The 20,350-nt window shown below is 40.4% G+C and overlaps 4 protein-coding genes across 6 annotated transcripts; 3 read left to right on the top strand and 1 right to left on the bottom strand.

The window, feature by feature from the left end:
* Positions 1-1,689: 1,689 nt before the first annotated feature.
* On the top strand, positions 1,690-3,425 carry LOC134643065 (spermatogenesis-associated protein 45-like). The gene is made up of 2 exons (XM_063495269.1): positions 1,690-2,277; positions 3,316-3,425. Exons 1-2 carry the CDS (start codon positions 2,037-2,039, stop codon positions 3,333-3,335), a joined length of 261 nt encoding a protein of 86 aa, XP_063351339.1. The 5' UTR covers positions 1,690-2,036; the 3' UTR covers positions 3,336-3,425.
* On the bottom strand, positions 3,396-11,182 carry tatdn3 (TatD DNase domain containing 3). 2 transcript variants are annotated; one of them, XM_063495268.1, is made up of 10 exons: positions 11,039-11,182; positions 10,843-10,875; positions 10,546-10,619; positions 10,038-10,122; positions 9,117-9,179; positions 4,991-5,100; positions 4,457-4,512; positions 4,276-4,355; positions 4,032-4,112; positions 3,396-3,944 (listed from the first exon to the last, which is right to left on the bottom strand). In XM_063495268.1, the coding sequence occupies exons 1-10, from the start codon at positions 11,093-11,095 to the stop codon at positions 3,810-3,812; spliced, it is 774 nt and encodes a 257-aa protein (XP_063351338.1). In that variant the 5' UTR covers positions 11,096-11,182; the 3' UTR covers positions 3,396-3,809. The 2 variants fall into 2 exon arrangements, with proteins under 2 accessions (XP_063351338.1, XP_063351337.1); XM_063495267.1 differs by having other exon boundaries at positions 4,276-4,388.
* Positions 11,183-11,274: 92 nt separating this feature from the next.
* On the top strand, positions 11,275-16,887 carry nsl1 (NSL1 component of MIS12 kinetochore complex). 2 transcript variants are annotated; one of them, XM_063495626.1, is made up of 6 exons: positions 11,275-11,489; positions 13,072-13,144; positions 13,249-13,382; positions 13,601-13,655; positions 15,402-15,469; positions 15,565-16,887. In XM_063495626.1, the coding sequence occupies exons 1-6, from the start codon at positions 11,298-11,300 to the stop codon at positions 15,820-15,822; spliced, it is 780 nt and encodes a 259-aa protein (XP_063351696.1). In that variant the 5' UTR covers positions 11,275-11,297; the 3' UTR covers positions 15,823-16,887. The 2 variants fall into 2 exon arrangements, with proteins under 2 accessions (XP_063351696.1, XP_063351697.1); XM_063495627.1 differs by having other exon boundaries at positions 13,252-13,382.
* Positions 16,888-17,358: 471 nt separating this feature from the next.
* On the top strand, positions 17,359-19,466 carry batf3 (basic leucine zipper transcription factor, ATF-like 3). Its single transcript, XM_063496499.1, has 4 exons — positions 17,359-17,482; positions 17,825-17,929; positions 18,910-18,954; positions 19,150-19,466. Exons 1-4 carry the CDS (start codon positions 17,408-17,410, stop codon positions 19,291-19,293), a joined length of 369 nt encoding a protein of 122 aa, XP_063352569.1. The 5' UTR covers positions 17,359-17,407; the 3' UTR covers positions 19,294-19,466.
* Positions 19,467-20,350: the final 884 nt, after the last annotated feature.

Below are 20,350 nucleotides of genomic sequence, written 5' to 3' on the forward strand. Positions count from 1 at the left end.
GAAGTCAAAACGAGTCAGTTTCGTTACTAAATCACCTTCTCTTTAATCTGCTTTCTAGTAACACAAAAGTAACGCGAGATCATTTAAATGTTTGTGGATGTTAGACTGTTTCTAATTTCTACCAAATTAGAAAAGCCACCTAGAGACCGAAGCTGGGGAGTCATCAATGTGAGACATAAATGTTTTTAAAAATAACCCAAACAATAACTGTGATCACCAAAAGGTGACAGTCAACAAAGCTGAACATCTCTCCGCCTTGCATTCAAGTGTCTAATATATATACCAATTTCTGATCTCTACAACACAGAACTCAATACTCTTTAAGCATAAAAAAAAATTAAATTACACGTAAAACCATCTGATATTGCACATTAATATCAGTATAATCCATTATTCTAAAATCAGCAGCCGCAGTTCTGAAAAGAACGCGAGTGTGGACACGACGTGGGTAAAATAGTGTCGTCATACTAGAAAAGTGTTACTCTGTCAGCACATATGTGCACCAGCTGCTCCACTTCGACCACTGAGTTATTTTCATATGTGATCTGGGCTCTTTGTGAGATCTCTCAGTACCATGTAGACTGTGGTTCCTAGAAACACGGCCTTAAACTGTCAGGCTACTCTCCCGTGGAAACAGCTCAGTTTGGGAGCAATAGACACACCCTCTACTTTTAGATTAGGATCTACTTTGTCTACAGCAGGGCTGGAGCAGGCACGATTGACTCACCCGATATTTATGCTGTTGTATGCCCAGGGTGCTGGGAGACTTCCCATGATGCACTGAGCATTTCCTTCTTTTTCTTTTTACTCCTGCTGCTAATATGCCACTACTGTATGTGACTAATGTTTTGCCACTCTCTCGTGGATTTTATGTTTTATCTACACTCCTCTTTTTTCAGTCACGTGTCACAACAGATGGTTGTGCCCCCCTGAGCCTATGGGAGACTTGGATAAAACCGAGTTCTTCCTCACCACAGTCGCCAAGCCCTACCTTAATGGGGATTATCAGATTGCGGGGGTTCTTTCTCTATTACTGTAAATAGTATACAAGTAAAGGTGAACAGAACTCATTGCAAAAATATCTAATAATAATAATAACTAATCAGTAATTGTTCCTTTAGTCTGTAACTACGCTGCCTGCTCCATATACTCAAAGTAGCCTGTCCATATGCTGAGCATTATCTGCTCTAATCCTAGTGTGACCCAGTGAGACTGGAGCAGCAGCAAGTCTGATCCTACAAGTGATTCACACCTACAGTAAAATCTACACACATCTGATCTCTTTACTGGGCTTTAAAATATAAAGGAAGCAACATTTCACAGCCCTCTCTGGTTTTCATGTCCAACGAATGGCAGTGCAGTGTTGTTTGACTTCACTGAACAATGTGTAAATATTCAGCTTGCAATCATTTATAAATCTCGAGCTTCTAAATATCCCAATTATTATTATTATTATTTTAAGTAGGTCCTTTCTCAGTAGGCTCAATCAAACTTCTGTCCACTTGTTGCCTCTGTTTGAAATCATAGAGCAGCTAAGTGAGGTTTTACTCTGTCCCTATTTTAAGATACCAAACAAAAAGAAAACCACGGACGTCACAGCTATGTCTGTTTATTTTTTTTTTAAATTTATTTTGTTTTTATGCAGCTGGTTTCACAGGTTCTGCAGACTGTAAAATACCTGAGGTTGAATCTCGTACAAGATATATTGTTTTCTCATATATCAGTGTTTTTGTGAAAGCCTGAAAACTAAAGAATAAAACAAAACCAAAGGAAATTAAGATCACACTTCCCACTAAATTTGAAATATCTGATGTGGGATTCTTACTCCACAATTTAGTAATCTCGGTCCTAGGGGCGAGGGATGTTCTACTTTCGCTCCGCACAGAGTGGCTCATCCTCCTTAATAAATTATCTTTGAGACCCCTCTTCCGGTTTCTTGTTACCCTGGTAACAGGTGTATTGTCACAACTTACCTTTGGATAATTTATGAAAGGAAATCTAGTCCACGTTAATACTTCCTACAAAGGTAAAAAGTAATGTCCGGGTATGAGGAGCGGGCTCTGCTGGAGCTGAATCAGAGTAGGGAGACGTGGTGTCAGGTGGAGATGAACCCCCGGCAGGGCTGGGAGAGATCACAGAGGAGACATTACCGGAGTCACTTGAAGACCAGCCCGGTTCTCCTTACAGCTCTGACCGGCGGACCGCAGCGCAGAGAGGCCTGCACCCAGCGGCCTGCCCCCGTTAAGCTCCCCGAGAGAAAGCACTTCGAGGAGGGCTGTAAGAAGGCTTGTCTGAAGATTTTACAGAAATATTTCTGTAGCTCTGATATGGACACGAGAAACTGTGTGTGTCCCAAATACTTTAAGGATATTAATATTTAATTAGGTAATTAAATTCTAAAAGGCTGAAAGATTCAATATTTTAAAACTACAGCAATCATGGAAGATCCCATTCCACAGTTATTTAGTTTATCAAAGAATCCGACTTTCCAGATATTCCAATTTCCCATATTACATTACTAAGGATGAAATTTGTTTAGTACCTTCATTTGCTCAACAGTACAGAGAAATTAAATGTCAGTGATGAGAGATAGTTTGCACACATGCCATTACATTAGGACCCTACAGGTCATTGGATGGTTTTGCAGAAAAGGAGAGCATGGCTGTTTAACGTGCTAAATCTGAGCCTCAAGCCTGAATCATGGTCAGTTTCCCAGCCTTCTTATTAAAAGACTTTACCCACAATGTGTCATACGACACCTTACTAATCCACTTACACCTAGGAGCCACGCTGATGCCTTTCTTTGCCCTAACAGTAGACGGAAAAAGGAAAAACTGAGGCATGTTATTATCAGTTTGTGCAACAACAACAACAAAAAAAAAATGGATGCAATGTTTTTTCCAGTCTGCTTGACATTAAATTGATGGTATGTGGCCCACAAAGTCAAATGAGTTTCACACCACTTACCCAGGCAATCATCTAATGCAAATTCACCACTACTGTAGTTAATTGGCTTAAAGTTTAAAATCTGTAGTGCACCACTTAATTTCTGCATGTCTTGATCAGGCTGACATAAACATATTTATCAAAAACATGAGGTGGAACTAGGCTGTATCAATGATTTATGAAAGGCAACAAAACAAGAGTTTGCTGATGCTATTCTGCTTGCTTTTACTTAACTAAAATTAAAAGTATTTTTTTGTTAATGTTCAATAGAACTAGTTTGACAACAGCCATATTATTTGATTTTCTATAAAGTGATCAAAGAGAAAACGAGCATCTGTTGACTCCTCAGATCTGTCTCTTCTCTTCCAGACAAAACTCACCTGGTCTAGAGAGCTGCAGCCTTAGAAGATGACCTGAGCTCATACTACAGATACACCTGGACCCAGATGTGGGGCAACTTTCAGTATTTTATTTTCATGACTAATATCTGATGTAGTACAAAAGCCCAAATATGCTGGAGATCATGATGCGTGAGGTCTTAAGACATTTGATTGTACTTGTTATTGACAGTACTGAAATTAAAAACTCATTTTTAAAAAATAATTTCCATGCATCACTCACTTTGGTCAAGAAAGACATCTTATTAATTATTAAAATTATCTGCAAGACTTTGCAGAAAGCTTCTAGCTTGTGTGAAACTTAAAAAAAACCCCTCAAAAGTAAAGAAAAACCTTTCTGATATTCAAACGTTAGCAGCCTCGCAGTGAAACACTGAGGGGCGGACAGTAGTAAAGGGAGTTATGTTTTCCATGACGTCACACACTGGGTGAGCCTTGGATTTCAAAATCACGCTCACGTCACTGTCAGCGTGTTTTAGCTTTGGGGAAGAGTCTGTATGCATTGTGTGCAGTGACCAGCCGAACAGTTTCTGGAGGGAGACCTTTGACATCGGCGATGTAGCGACATGGCAGGATGACGTTAGCGGGCTCATTCCTCACCTGGCAGACAAAAGACAGATTAAACATGTCTGCACTCGTGGCGCTGTGTCTCAATATGATGGTGATTTGAAAGCCTTTAAAACTTACATGCTGGTGAAGCCCCAGGGCAGGAGAGTCGGTCTCAAGACAAATGTGCTCCAACGGGATCTGCTTGATTAACTTGTCTCTCTGTGTGGTGGTATTAAAACTGTTTATTCAGGTGACTCAGCAAAAAATTTTATATAACCTTTTCCACAGGACAACACTTCTCATCTCACCTGTTTGCTTCTGCAGGTGACTCAGCAAAATTTTTTTAAAAACTTTTTCCATAGGACGACACTTCCTGTCTCACCTGTTTGCTTTTGCAGACAGCGGGGGGAAAAGAGAAGAGGTAGCCCGCCTTCACACCTTCCAGAGCGACCGATGGCTTCCCTGCAAAGTTATGAAGCAGAGCTCGGCTGATGCCTGACAGAAAAACAGAACATGAGATAACGTTCAGATGTCTGCATGGTTCGCTGGAATCTAACACTCACCTTGTTCCTTCATGGTCTCAATCGTGACCCTAGCAGCTGATCTGGAGTGGACGTTCCTGAACAGAAATTCACAATCGACACGTTACACAGACTTCTATGTGGATTAAAAACCTTCACTTAGTGACTTGTGCATGCTCGGCACACTGACTGTTTGATTGTTTCTGGGAAACACAGGCTCGGGGTAAAAAGCTCAATGTGAGCTTCATATTTTTATTCATATTTTTATTCATATTTTTATTCTTGGACTCTGCATGATTTGTTCATTCATGTTTACACTGAGTCTTGATGCACTGGGACTTCTTTAGGCTAAATATAGGGTCTTGTTTGGTCCTAAAATGTGTTAAATGAAATCCGTCATTTAAAAGTTCAAACATTTTAAAAGTTCAAACCTTAAAACAATGAAACAATGGAATTCAACACAGTGGAGTGGCCGTATAAACCCTGTGTTACATTTGTGAAACGGTAAAGAACTTGAACTACTTGCCATGACTTAGTCTGAGAATTCTAACAATAGCTATTTTAATTAGTCCTCACACAGGTAAGTCCAGCTCCTTGGCGATGCTGAGCTGTTTGATGAAGACGGTCACTTGGTCATCTCTGTCCTGCTGAGTCGGGGCGCACCAGGGAGTGAAGTCTAAACCAATCTGAAAAATCAAAAGAAGGCTGTTATGGCCCTAGCAGGGCCTCCTGTGAAATTGAGCTTGTGTGGGTGTGTCCTGCCCTCTCCTACCTTAGGTGCCACCCTTTTTGTACAGCTGACTCTAATCAGCAATTAGGGCCAGAGACAGGTGAGGTCTAGCGCCAGAGAGCCTTGTTGGGTTTTGTAGCTAGCCTGCTCTGTGGAGAGGAGTGTGTTTTGGTGACTAACCCTTTTTTGACTTACTTTTCAGTTTATTGACCAACTACTGGGTTTTGTTGTTTTCCTTCTTTTAGTTGAATTACTAATAAAAACATTAATAAAACCCTTTAATTTAACCATTTTGCCTCCCACGTCTCCTTTTTTCAACCCAGACGCCTTTAGATATTTCCCTCATCCCCTGGACCCTTTAAGAGAACGTAAAAGTTCGGGGCTCATCCATCTTAATGCTCACCATTAACATGACATAAACATTTAAAGCACTGATCTACAAGTTCAGTATTCAAAGGATGTATGCATGCTACGGTAGAAACTAAACCTTGGTCTCAGGTTCGCTCTTTAAACTCTCACCTTTGATCTATGTCAGTGAATTGTTACTGATTAAATTTCATAAGAGAGGAAACATAAGAAATTTCTATAAGAAACAGAAATGAGGCACACCAAATGCTACATTGGATGCATTTGTGTGTGTCACCTTAAAAACTGACACCTTATCTGGTGCATGAGCCTCTGGCAAGGAAGAGGTTTAAGTCGCCATCTCTCAAGTGAGTCAGTTCTCACAGAGCTTATGTCCAAATGAAGTCGAGTCAAACTGGTTTTGATTGCTCAACCTAAAACCACAAAGTACCCTCAATCTCTCAAGCGTCCGCAGATTAAAGAAAAAACTGCCAGAACAGATATGAGTTAAAAGATTACAGATTCAAACTGTAGCAGAACTAAAATGTGCTCAGTGAAGCAGAGGATGGAGCTCTATGCCTCCAACCTAATCCAACAGCTGGAAACAGCAGTAGGAGAGCATTGATTTAGCCCTGTGACGCCTGAAATGTGCTGAAAAAACACACACATTCCTCATTGAGACCATGTAGAAATTCCTTGCACCATCAGCGCCTGCTGGAGAGCAGTTAGTGTGTGTGACTGTCTGTGAGCCTGAGAAAGATTGTTACTGACCGTGTGCATTAACCTTTTCTTACAAGTGAGATTAGCAGGTAAATCGGAGCTTTTAACAAGTTTAATCTGCTTTGCTTCAAGACTGGTTACGTTAACAATGTAAAGATTTTTTTAACATGGGGCAGACACAGTGTGTGTTAATGTGTGTGTTTGTAACAGTTGAATCCATGACCACCCTTAAGCCTTCAGAAGCTGATATAACTTAAATGATCCATGAAGACTTCCAGTCATGGAATTATTGATTATATAAAACTTTGGTTAAACCTTTTCCTACTGAGCTCCATTTCATGGAGTCTGAGATGCAGCACACTTCTTAGTCAATTTAAAAAGACGTTTAGCTTAGACCAGGGGTCGGCAACCTTTCTGATGACGAGTGCCATCTAAAATTTCCTCAGAAGTCAGTGTGTCATATGATTGCAGTAGCAATAAATTTAATAACGCTCTATATGAACAGTTACACACTTTATAGAATTATATTTGTTTGCAGATGTTGGCAGCTATCAGCGAATAGTTATCAGCTATATTGAAACAAAAAAAAGGCACTTTTCATCCATAACAAGAACTCCATAACAGCAAATGAACTGTACAACAGAAAATGCAAATGCTACTTATGGTCTCCTCACAACAATGATAAGAAAAGTAAACTGGGCCAATATGGCATGTTTGTTAATACAGAGATACAAATGTTAATGTGATCTCTGGTCTCCCACTCAGAGACACAGGTCTACGAGTGTCCAGCATTCAGACGGCTACCTGAGGACACTCATGTGAGAGAAAATCTGCTCACACAGATATGTAGAGCCAAATACTGTCAATAAGGCCTCTGCAATGTTCTGAAGACAGTTAAACTTGTCAGGTAGTGATGTCCAGCAGGTGAAAATGCAAGCTCCATGAACACGCACAGCTGTGGATTCCAGCTGCTTCGATGTCGCATTAACTGGCATTAACTCAGCCAGTTAATGCGAGGCAAATTAGCTGCTCATTAAAGATTTCTGGTTTGATCAGAAAATAAAACATTGGTCCATACACCTGAAAATGCTGAGCGGACAGCTCCTGAAGCATTTAAAGTGTTGAAATGTGGAAAGCTGACAACATCCCTCTCACCAGTAGGCTAAGTTATTTTTAGCCAATTACAAGTTGAATCTGGTAGTTGGGGTTGTTAGCTAAGATACCATCATTAAGAAGAGGCACGACTAATGTGTCTATGCGAGCTGATTTGCGATGTGCACCGCTGGCGCGGCCATTTATTTTTTGATGCACCTTCTCAGATTAATTCACTGCGTGTCGTGCCCAGGGCTGGACTGGGACAAAAAAACAGCCCGGGCATTTTGACTAGAGACCAGCCCACCAGGTATTAAAGCCATAAAGCCTTTGAATGAAAACAAACGCTGTTGTGACAGTGATGTACACTGTCTTGTTGGTATATGTATGATTTCCATACATTTTATGTCAGATAAAAACTTTGGTTGCAAGCTTCAGATAATTATTTAATAACAGCCAGACATTTTAAATCAGAATAAGAAAGTACTTCTTTGTGCGCCCCTCTCCCTGTTAATGCCCTACCTGCCCCCTGGCAAAACTTTGCTAGACCCGCCCCTGCACAGTTACCAGCTGTCAGGTACATAGAAAAGGATCCTGGTGTTATTTGTCTCTCAGAAACAGTTCATAACTTTAACTCATTCATGTCACCTAAAAGGTAAACCAGTTTCTCCATCACCTGTTCAGCTCTGATGATTCAGTAAGGACATCTCCTGGTTTCATCTTCATGTTTCCCTCTCACCAGATATACAAACCGATATCATGACCAGCAGCTTTACAGCTGTGGCTCCAGCAAACATCAGCTAATACTAGAAATTAATATTAAATAAATTCTAACAACAGCTGATCAAGCTTAAACGTGCTGATGTTGTTTAACGCGACATCTGCTAGTTTCCTCTTTCTGCCGCAAAGTGAGCGATAAACAAACACGAGAGAAAAGCCGATCAGCTGATCATTGATCAGTTTCATGACTGAAATAGCAACAGGAGAGGGAGGGGGAGAGAATGAGAGAAGAAGAGGCAGCTGTGCAGCAAAGACACAGAATAACTCCAGCTTTGTCTTTTTCATTCTAGCTGAAGTACGGGACAAACTGTGTTCCTTTTCACCTCAACACGAAACGTGTAATATTTTCTCTGAATGCGGGACGATTCCGTTTTTTACGGGACGGTTGGCAATTCTACTAACTAACCTTATGAACAAAATAAAGTACAACATCAGTAACATCATAGCACCCACCCAGCTGTATAGAAAATCCGTCATGCTAGCTAGTACGCAGTACGAGTTATTGTAACTGTAAAAAGTCAGCACAACGAAAATAAACTCCACCCAAACTTAGTTTATATCTGACCCAGATAGACTGCAGGTCATAACTTCTTACCTGAAGTTCAGTTCACCTGACACTCGGACCGGCGGCTGCCTCGGGTCTCTCCTCTTGCCTCCCCTTCCCTCATCCACCTGCTGGCCTCCACCACTTGCTAATGTTACTGAATCTGTGGAAGCTACGCCATAGCCACCACCATACAACTGAGTTATTTTACACACCGGCCAGCATCTGGCCAATCCACCACCTTTCATTGTTTATACCGTTACAAAAAAAAAAAAAAAAAATCATCAGCCCACTGAGCAAATGCCCGATGGCCAGTCCAGCTATGGGCGTGCCATCAGTTAACCCTTCGCGTGCCAGCTGTGGCATGCGTGCCTAGGGTTGCCAACCCCTGGCTTAGACATATAAACATGTTTTATTAATTCCGCAGTAAAATTAAAAATAGTTTAATAAAAGAGATTATTATAAGGTTCAGTTAGAGGTTAAAAGTCTACCTCTCCAACAGCGACCAGGCGTTCTTTGTGGTTATAGAAGTGTGGAAGGGCGACGTCCAGATCCTGTGGAACATAGTTCTTTATTAAAGGAGAGGCTTAAAAAAAACACATTAAAAATATTTTTCTGGGTATTCAGAAAACACAGATCTACTGGAAATTTCCCACACCATCTTCAGGGTTTACAGAGAATAGTCTGAAAAGGAGAAAACAACCAGTGTGCAGCAGTTCTGTGAGTTTAAATGTCAGACTGCTTTAAGGCAATAAAAAGGCAACAGTAACTCAAACAACCACTTGTTATAGCTGAAGTGTGCAGAAGAAGCAGAAGAGCATCTCTGAGCACACAGACACGCACTCACAGACACTTGAAGCAAATGCGTAGCAGAAGATCACAATGGTGGTCTGATTACATAATTTCCTTAGGGATTAATAAGCATTCAGTTTCTGATGGGCTGCCACTCCCGTCAGCTAAGAAAGGAAAACTGACGCTAAAATTAAACAACAATAAATTTGAAAAACAGAAAGCCAGTGTGCCTGTCTATTGATGGTTGCTTCAAGCTGGTTGGTACATCCTTGTCAAACTAGTTTCTTGAACATGTATGCAAATGCCCTCCACAGTCACCAGATCTCAATCCAACAGAGCACTTTAGGGTGTGGTGCGGTGGAACACGAGATTCATATCATGGATCTGCAGCTAACAAATCTGTACTGGATGGGTGATGCTATCATGGACCAAAATCTCTGAGGAATACTTCAAGCACCTGGCTGAATTGATGCCATGAAGAATTAAAGCAGATTTCTACCGTAGGAAGCAAACTACATGAATCACTGGATACAGTCTGGATACAGATTTCCTTCCCATTTTTTCATAATTATTTAAGTAAAATATTTAAAAGACGGATGCGCTACACATTGGTTCACTACCTGAGGTTTCACGCTGCGCTGCTGAGGCCCCTCGGCAGCCTGCAGCGGATGGATGCCAAAACACGGAGCCACGAGATCTGGATAGCTGTGAGAAAGGAATTCAACATAACATCAAAGATAATAAATGCAATGCTTTCCAGCTGTGAGCAGCTGTGCAGAACAGTATATACATTTGTTTTCTTTACACTCTGCATGACTGACTTTAGAGGAAAAGTAACACAAGCTCTGTTCTTACTGTGAGCGCACCTCAGTGTGTCTGTGTACTTTTACTATACAAATATTAGTCCAGAAAACCTAACCTTTAGTTGCACCTAAGTTCCTGGATAGTTTTATTTATTTCATCAGCAAATAACTGAAAGTTTGTCTCTTTTTTTTCTGTCTTAGTTCAGCTTAGTGAATCTTTTAGGCTTTATGCTGTTGATGTCGTTTTTCTTCAATTTGGTGTCCTCTCAATAAAAAGCAAGCAGCATAATATATGTTTGTGAGACAGACAATGTGCTTTGCAGACCTTTCCTGCAGCTGGAGAACTCGGGCAAACTCTCCGACTTCTTCTGTAACTGCAACCAGAGTCTTTACACCAGCCTACACATAGACACACATAACTGCATGCTTACTATTTTAAATATTATATTAAACTGCACTTATTGCACTTGTGTGACCCAAGATGAAACATACAACTACATTTTTCCTCATCTGTAGTTTCAGGCTGTATTTCCAGATGACTCGGAAAATATCTACTGCTTTCAAATGGCCAAGATCTGTAAGGCATAGGTGAAGGTATAAAAAATTAATTCATTATGCTTACCTCCCTCGTCCTCAGGATCACATCCTCGAAATCCTAAAAGTAAAAGAAAGGCTGTATTTGATCAGTATATATAAAGCTAGGAGCTGTAATCAGACTGCGAATAAAAAGAGTAGCAGGTTTCCTGATTTAGTAATGCTCTAAATTTCCTACAGTTCATGAAGAGGTGACGGATAATTTCTAACATGTGACAATTTACCTCTTCAAACTCATGAGCCGAGATATGACAGTGACAATCAACGAAGCCATTCTCCATTGAAAATCATCAAATAAAAGCTAAGAGACCAAATAATATTAGAATAACTTCTCTGCGTTAGTAGCATAGCTAACAACCATCCCGGAACACTCCTCCAGAAATAAACGTTGTTCCTTCACGGTCATCTATGGTAGTAGGACCGGTTCGTTTATGTTCAGTTCCGGGTTGCGTTAAAAAAAATATAAACAAGTTGGCGGTAAAGATGGAGGCCGTAGAGAGTGAAATCTTACCAAGTGAGGAAACAAATCCAGAGTACAGGGTCCAGGTAACCTCGAAGAAAGTAGTAAGTGAGCAGGTGAACAAATACAAAGAACTTTTAAAGACGGCTCTGGACGGGCAGCCGGAGGACTTTCCGGAGGAGACGAAGCGAGTTTTACTGCAGGAGCTGCTGGCAGTGAGTCCGAGTCCTTTCTCACATTTTGGGATTGACTGTAACTGAACATGATGCGGGCAATGCTAAACTGTAGATGCCAGGCTGCTGATAGTTGTTTTAATGAAGGCGTATTTGTATTTATACTACACTACTACTGTACTTTACAGCTTGATATTAATAAGCCACATCTGTTAAGCTCACCAGTAATAGTTATGAGGTCAGGCATTAGTGTCTGTGGGCTGTGATGTTAGCAGACCACACTGAGAGTAGGTGGAAGAGAGGAGATGGAGGTATGCTCTGGAAAGTCAGTTGAAGCAAGACAGGATAGATATGTGTGGATGAGAGGAAGGCAGGTGTAGCAGCGAAGATGCAAGGAGCGGATGTAGCGAAGGTAGAGGAGCCTAAATACCTGGGGTCACCTTCCAAAGAAATGGACAGTGCACAAGAGAGGTGGAAAAAGGTTGTAATTGAACGTGATGAGACAAAATTAGAAATAAGTACATCAGAAGGACAGCTCAGGTTGAGCATTTTGAGACAAAGTTGGAAAGGTGAGGTACAGATGGTGTGGAAAAGTGCAGAGGAGGGATAATGGCTCTATTGGACAATGGATGTTGAAGAGGAGAAGAGGATGCCTGGGTTAGGATGAGATGGAGACAGATGATCTGCTGTGATGACCCCATTTTTTGATCTAGTTCTTTTTACAAATCCTTTATAAACCTATGATTACAGACTGTCTGTGCCAAAAAGAGACAACAGACAGACAGCTGAAAAAATGCCACTATAGTGATTTTTTTTTTAAAATTACATAGAGGAAATCTGATATGGTGACAGTACTAAATTTCACTTAGGGGTGGTCTAAATGCTCTAGGATGGAGAATAATTAAATGGCGAGTGTGTGAATACTGTGTGTTTGTTTGTTTGTTTTGTGTTTTAAGTTGTGCTGACTGCTGTGTGGATACTTGCGTTATAAACTTCCGATCTACAGATATTGCCGGCTGTCAGTCTTCTAACAAATGATTTTATTGTAACCGACGCAGCGTTTGAAGTTTATGTTGTGACTCGTATCAGTTTTTGCACTGACTAAATCCTCAAAGACAGACATGACTGTTTTAGAGTCTTTTTATCACACTATTGGTGCTTAATATAAAACCATATTTTAAGTACAGAGTAAGTGCATCCCACGTATTTCGAGCTGTGTGCTTCATACTGAATTATCATCACACTGCAGTAGAAGAAACCAAAGGTTTTCATGAAAATTTGGGGAAAACAGTGTTTCAGTTGTGCAGATTATTTGTAGCCACTTTAAGCTTCATGTGAACTAAGTACAGAAACAACTGTGATCAACGTTTGACCTTTGTATGGAGGACTGTACAGTGTTCATATAATAACAGCAACAGAGTTTCCTGAAAATGATCCTGGTAGTCTTCTTTGGGACTAGATTAGTCAGGACAGTCCTGCAAAATAAAGTGTAATATGGCTTCCTGTGTTGACCAAAATAGAAACGTTATCAAATTGATCTGATCCTGCTGCAGTTGAACAGCTGACATCATATTTTAATGTGTGTTGCCACTGATTGTGTGTTTGTTTATTTGAAACTGTGCAGAATTTTGAGGCTGCTGTTCAGGCTAACGTGTTGGTGAATGGACGGCCTTGGGAGGAGGCGCCCGATGATGAAGGTGATCCTTCGCCCTTTTCATACTCTTGTTTCGATTATTATATTTTAAGGAAAGCTTTATTTAGTCAACTATGCTGTCTGTTTCTCTACCACCAACACCCTCAGCAGAGGATGAAGCTGTAGATCTGGAAAGCCTCCTGGACGATATTATTGTTGAGACCACAAGAAGGCGCCGTACATTCCCCAAAAAGATCCTTCCTCATGTGGTGCATGCCCTCAAGGCTGAACGGAAAATCATGGTGGGGCTTTTTTTCTCCTTGTTTATGTTTTGATTTACCAGCTTATTATTATTGTGCATTACTCTCAATTTTAGTTTTTTGTATAAAAATAAACAAATATATTGAATAACTAAAGTGCAAAAGTGCCAAGTGTTTTTCAAAGCAAAGAGTATCTTCACAGAATCTTTCATAAGCAGATATTTGTCTAAAGATTGAAACAAACACGTTTCATGTTTCAGGGGCTGTATGAGCAGGCCATCAAACCTCAAGAGGTGGTCAAAGATCCTGATCAAGGTAGTAGCCTCTGATCATTTCTATAGACACACACACATTTTTTATTTTAGCTTCTAGTGTTTTCAGGTCTTCCCCAAACACCAAATCTTTACAGGTATACCAGTGAGTGTTCACCTGCAGCTGACTTGAAATGCTGAGCACCAGCTACAGAGTGCTGTACTGCTGGCTCAGGACAGTGTTACTGTCTTACTTTGGAGAGTAAGTTTAGACATCTTATGGTTACGTGTAGAGTCAAAAAGAAAAACACATAAAGCGCCCTTTGTCCAGTGAGGGGGTGTTTGCTATTTTAAAGTGCATTTAGGAAGAACTGGTTCTTTTTAAAGGCAGACATGAAAGTTTCAGCATCACTGAAGTGAAATACCTAAATGCATCAGTACTTCTTGTTCACCGTTTTTAGTAGAATGAAGCAAAGGCTGTGAATAAAAACATATCGGCAGGTTGTAAATGAAGCGATAACAATAGTTTTACTGTAGTATCGCAGGTCACACAGTCATTCATACAGTTGCCATGAAAAATGTTTTTATATATATACATATATATATTTTAAACTTAAGGAGTAATTTGCACAGATGTTGATAAGCAGAGCAGAGCTGCATTACTTTCATAAATGCAGGCCTAAGCGTTTTGCTGAAGAGCAGTGAGTAGGACCCAATGAAATGCTGGCAGTTTGCCATTTTAAATGGTAAATGCACAGAATTTTCTAACTTATTTTGCCACTCAAAATGCTTTATCACTCATACATATATACATTATCACTCATTTACACACTTTCACTTTTTCCTACGTGTTAGTGCATTTTATCATTCTGTGAAACTTGAGATTCAGTATATTTCCCATTGATTCTTGGAGATGAAGACTGGAGCCTTCCAATTAGAACATGACCTGCTCTACTTCTTGAGCCACAGCCGCCCAATCAATCGCTCTTTAAAATAAATTTGAATCAACATTAGCTTGAAAACGATAAATGATGCTTGAAGAGAGCAAATTCTAGCATGGCCTCCTGAACAGTCGTAAAAAAGACCGTGCAGTTCTTTATCACAGCAGAATATACAAAAACTCAACATATCAAGCAGATGTGTTTATATGGTGTATAAATAGATGAGTTCTTCCACCAGTTTACTTTTAATCATTAGTTGTTATTCATCAATGGCTGCCTTCCACAGTGTGTCCTGTCTTCTTACTTTCACCCCCAACCGGTCGCAGCAGATAGCCACCTCTCCCTGAGCCTGGTTTTGCTGGCAGTTTCTTCCTGTTAAAAGGGAGTTTTTCCTTCCCACTGTCACTAAGTGCTTACTCGTAGGTGGTTGTTTGATTGTTGGGTTTTCTCTGTATTATTGTAGGGTCTTTAACTCGAGGTAACTGCTGTTTTGATCTAGTCCTATATAAATAAAACCCAATTGTTTTTAGTTTGTTTTAAATTTTCTAGATGTTGAAATAAGGAATTAAAAAAAGAAGTGCTTTGTATAAGTAATATTTGTCCAAATATAGTCACTGTTTCCTTACAAATTTTATACCAGACAGTATTCCCTTCTGCACACGCCTAGAGTAAGTTAAGTTGCAGTATTTCCAATGATTCTGTGACTATTTTGTGATATTCTTTGTGTTAAATCAGTGTGGACAGTTCTTTTTATTTTGCAGCAAATCTCCACAATGCCTAAGCAGACAGACAAGACTAACTGTAGACACAGCTGACAGCGATGTGCAGTTTACCCTCGATAACAGTGCCGTTCTTGTGTGTTTTACCAGAGAACATCATGAATGATTTGACAGCAGCCGCTCCTGGTGTGGTAAAGCAGGCCATCCAGGTCATAAAGGTAACACACTGAAAGCTCTTAGCAAGTTGTCCTTCATGTATAGAGTCACACCTTCATGTATGGAGTCATTACTCACACATATTTTTTTTCTACAGTCAATCAACACTCTGCAAACACAAGTTGAAGGCCTATGCGAAATCCTCAAAATGAAACCCAGCCAAGCCTCTCTGGAGATACACAGAGAAGTGTTTGGTTTTAATGACCAATCAGAGGCTCCCTTTCCTCCTGCGAAAAGAGCCATAGGAAACAAGCAACCAATCAAGAGAGCTGTGGAGGAAGCAGCAGCCGCAGAGGGCTATGTGCCCCAAGCCAAGAAACCAGAGTGCTGCGTGGGAGAGGACAAGCTCGAGTGACACTTTAAGAAACATTAAACCAGTGTGAAATTCCCAAACACTGCAGTTCCTCTAATGGCCACTTGGCTGATCCCAAGAACCAGCACATCCATAGACTCCCACATTAAAATGTCCAACTTTACAGCGGAAATAAATGTGCTTTACAAGCTGCTACAAAAATGTTTTGCTCTCTGTAACCTGCTCCACCCTCTTTAACACTTGTACAAGGTTTAGCTTTAGTATGATCTGGTCTGTGTCTGTATGCAGCTTGCCGTCCAAACTTAGCCAAAAACTTTTCACTGCTCTGTCTGTGGGCACTTCACCAGCACTGTGGTGGCCAAAATAGCAACACTGGGGCCTTAAAATACACCAGATTGTGTCACAGTGGATACATCCCTTTTTAATATCCAGTCTGTGGCTGAAATTAATAAGTGTAAACATGATCATTTCTTTTCCATGAAGCCAAACAGAAGTTTCAGTTTCATGTGTGGGCAGCAACAGAGATACTGTTTGGCAAGTCAAAAGCCCAAATAAAAATACCCCAAACTGGCTGATTTGTTTGTCCACTTGCAAGGACTAAAGTAGCATCAGAGGTTTAATCTTGTGGAGTTATGTGCAGCATGTTTTTGCATATTATCTCAGCTTGATCAGCATCAGATTTGTTCATTTGTTAGAAGAATGTCTAACTAAATTGATGATTTTTGTAAAGGGAAAACTGTAATTAGTGTTGAGGATTTGAGTGAATGAAATGAAATCATTTAGGTCATTTCTGTTATCTTGTGCATATTGTATAAAATACAATTCCAGGGGCTTTGCTTGTACTTGTACTTGTAACCTTCTTTCTCATATTGGTCACTTTGTGGTCACTTTAATCCACTTTAAAGAGATTCATAAACCTTAAATTTATGGTTAACACTCCGTAAAAGCTGTCGGTTTAGTTAAATATATTATGTTACAACCCTTTAAATCCCTTTTCTGTTTTTCAAGACTTTAACTGAGAGAAACTGTATTTTTGGGAAACTATGTTAAGTAGTGGATTTATAGTTGTCACCTGCAGAATATGGGAATGATCTGTGCTCACAGTAAAAACAGAAACTTTAAAACATGTTTATGAATGGAAGAAGTGTGTATTTTAATGCAAAACATTTCATTCTGTAAATCTAACCAAATAGTTTTGGTGCATAAATCTAATGTGTGAGTGTAAACAGTAGCTGAAGCTGAACCCTAACCTCCAGGGTGAAAGTCCTGCGTCTCACCAGGTTGTTGTTTTTTAATAGAATCTGCTTCGTCTGTTGATTATCTGAGTTGGCTGTCTGGTAGTCCTGAAGACAGACTTCTTCCATATGCTAAATACAGGTTAACCATGGGGCCCCCCAAGTCACATGACTTACATTAACTGTCCTCACCACTTCTTTAAAAAAGGCAGCGAAATTGAAAAGTAAGCTGAAGTGAAACTCGAGCTAGTTTTCTACCTGGTGTGTTTGAACTTGACTGGACTCAGTGCCCAGCACACACACACACACACACACAGCTATCAGTCTCCTGACAGAACCAGTGTTCAGAATACCGTCGGCTTTCCTTTTAGGTTTTGATTTTAAAGCCTGTGATGTCAGACTCTGGTTTTTCATGCCAGTCTCAACAGAATAACATCAGCACCAACCAGCTCTGTGAAGGATGGGAGGTAAGAAAGATCACGTCATCGTGTTTTTTCTTAACACGTGTACATTTAGGTTTGGTTTTTTTTTTGCTGTTTACCTTCCTATTAATTCACGGGGAGGTCAGGGGTCAAGGGGTTTTAAAGATGGTTTAAAAAACATCTTGTGTATATAGGCTGATATCGCTATGGTCACCCTCGGTGCTTCACATGGAGGTTGTGTGAGAAATAGGCAGATATGTGATGTAACGCTGCCAATGTCCTCACATGAATCTGCTCAAACAAACTCGGGTTAAGCAGTAAAAAACGAGACGTAAAATATCACAATTGTAGAACGTGTCAACGGATTATAGTGTTTGTTTGTGTCAGTGTTCGGAGGATGAGGGGCGGAGGATGAAGAGGAGAGAGAAGAACAGAGTTGCAGCTCAGAAGAGCCGCAAAAGACAAACTCAGAGAGCCGACCTGCTGCACGAGGTGGGTGAGCGTATTTCTGCTGATCAGATTCTGATATATGCATAAAAGTTGGTGTGTCAAACATATGGCACTTGGGCCCAAAGTGGCCCACCAAAAGGTCTACTTTGGGGCTCTTAACAGGTTTGCAAAATGTTGCAAATATTTTTTGCACTGTATTTTTTTCTCCATGAAGGTTTATTTTGCAAGTCACTGAGAACAGATTGTGTCTTTGAGACTGCTTGTCTGAGACGTTAATTTCATCACAGCCAGATGGCCGCCCGCTCACCTTTACAGACTTGTTACTGACCATAACACATCGGCTAAAGTGAGGTGGTTAAACCAACGACCATGCCAACACATTTCTTTGATTTACAGCTGGAGTGTTTCTGGCTGGCTGTTTTGTTTCTCAAACTGTTTTAGGTTTTACTACAGTTCAGATCAAATTGGGCTGTATGTGGCTGATAAACTAGAATGAGTATTTTGGCAGGTCCTCTCTTGCTTGAGGCTGCTGGTTTAAAGCAAACTGTCGGTCAAAGAGCAACTAGCATTTACATGTGGACCACCAGGATAAAAATATGAAGTGAAATGGAGTTAATTAATATTACTTTTATAGCTTTAAAAAAAAAAGTTTATTATTAATAAAAAAATGTGATGTGTGGCTCCTGACCGTTTGTTGGCTTGTGAAATAGGGCAAGGAGAGTGCTCTCTGATTTCTCTGTCTCCATATTATCAAATCCAGAGATGACTGAGTGCTTACAAGCTGGGACTGCAGCAATAAAAATCCCATTGTGCATTTATGCAATGAATGTGTAGCAGCCACATTTATGTGTCTATGCAAAAATCACATTTCCAAAATTACAATCCCAATCAAAATACCCCAAAGATGAAATGTTCAGTCTAGCTTTTGTTTTCAAATAAATATTATTTTTTATTCATATGAAAGCTTTTATTTTTTAATGTAACATGTATTTCCCACTTTGTTTCCCCCTCTTCACCTCCAGGCTTGTGAGCTGCTAGAGCAGAGGAACAGGAAGTTGAGGAGAGAGGTAAACACACTGCTAATTCTGTCTCTGTTCGTCTTTTACAGACAATTTTATTTTATATAAACAACAGCAAGTCCTGTTTGTATGAAATGCATAAAACACAGCAGAAATGAAAACAGCGTAAATATTTAAAATAAAATAGTTCTGGTGTACCTCCATTGCTTTTACACAGCAGTAACAGAGTGAATTCATCTCCAGGTGGATTCTCTGTCAGAGGAGCAGCACCTGCTGACCGAAGCTCTTAGAGCCCACGAGCCCTTCTGTCCCATCATGCACTGCTCCTTTGCCTCCTCCACCTCTTCCACCCTGCAGCCCGAGAACATGGCAGCCCGTTCTGTTTGAGGCAGGGAACAAAGTTTCTGAAGACGAGTTAAACTTCTGAATGTATCTGAGAGTCGGTGTCTCTGTAATGCTGCAGTGAACCTCTAGAGAGCGCTGTTCACCACGCTTACACACAGTGACGATGCAACAGGTTTGAGCTGCTGCTGATCTCAAATCCCGGTGAAGAGCGTCCTCTGGTGGTGCTGTTATAGAGCTAATCATATTACTGAGAGGAGACCTTAGCTGCAGCAAATACGAAGCAATCAGTCGAAAAGCAACGTCAGTGTAATATTGTTATCTTTATTGTGATCAGAATAAAGTACTGACTCATTCATATGGACATATGTTTAACAAAAAGGATCTGGTTATACATTTTCACTGTTCCTAAATGAAGAAAGATGGGCCATTACTATTATCTTCTTCTTCTTCTCATAGAAGCTAGTCTGAAACCTTTGCTCATAAAACAACATTAGTTTAATCAGCTTTAATCAGGGATAGGGATTGAAAGAAATTGCACATTAAGTAGCCACTTTATTAGGTACACCTCACTAGTACAAGGCTGGACCCCATTTTAACCCACAGAGCTGCTATAATTCTTCGTAGCGTAGCGTAGCTTCAGCGAGGTGCTGGAAAGTTGATGTGATAGCCTCACACAGGTCCTGCACATCCGTGATGAGAATCTCTTGTTTCATGACATTCCAAAGATGCTCTCTTGGATTGACATCTGGTGACTGTGGACGTCATCCATGTATAGCGAACTCCCTGTCATGTTTTAGAAACCCGGTGGAGATCATTTGAGTTTTGTGACAGGGTGTGTTATCTTGTTAGAAGGTGACACACCCTACTCATCAATAATCACTGCTCAGGCTGTTTAAACATTGCTCATTTGGTACTTAGGGGCCCAAAGTGTGCTATGGAAATATCTCCAACACCAGCAGCAGCCTGAACTGCTGTTACAATGCCAGATGGATCCATGCTTTATGTTGTTTTCACCAAATACTGATTCTACAATACAATACCAGTCCAGTGAGCCAGTGTGAACGGTAGCCTCAGTTTCCTGTTCTTAGCTGACAGGAGT

Source organism: Pelmatolapia mariae, linkage group LG15 (genome assembly GCF_036321145.2).
Source record: "Pelmatolapia mariae isolate MD_Pm_ZW linkage group LG15, Pm_UMD_F_2, whole genome shotgun sequence".
Taxonomy (NCBI): domain Eukaryota; kingdom Metazoa; phylum Chordata; class Actinopteri; order Cichliformes; family Cichlidae; genus Pelmatolapia; species Pelmatolapia mariae.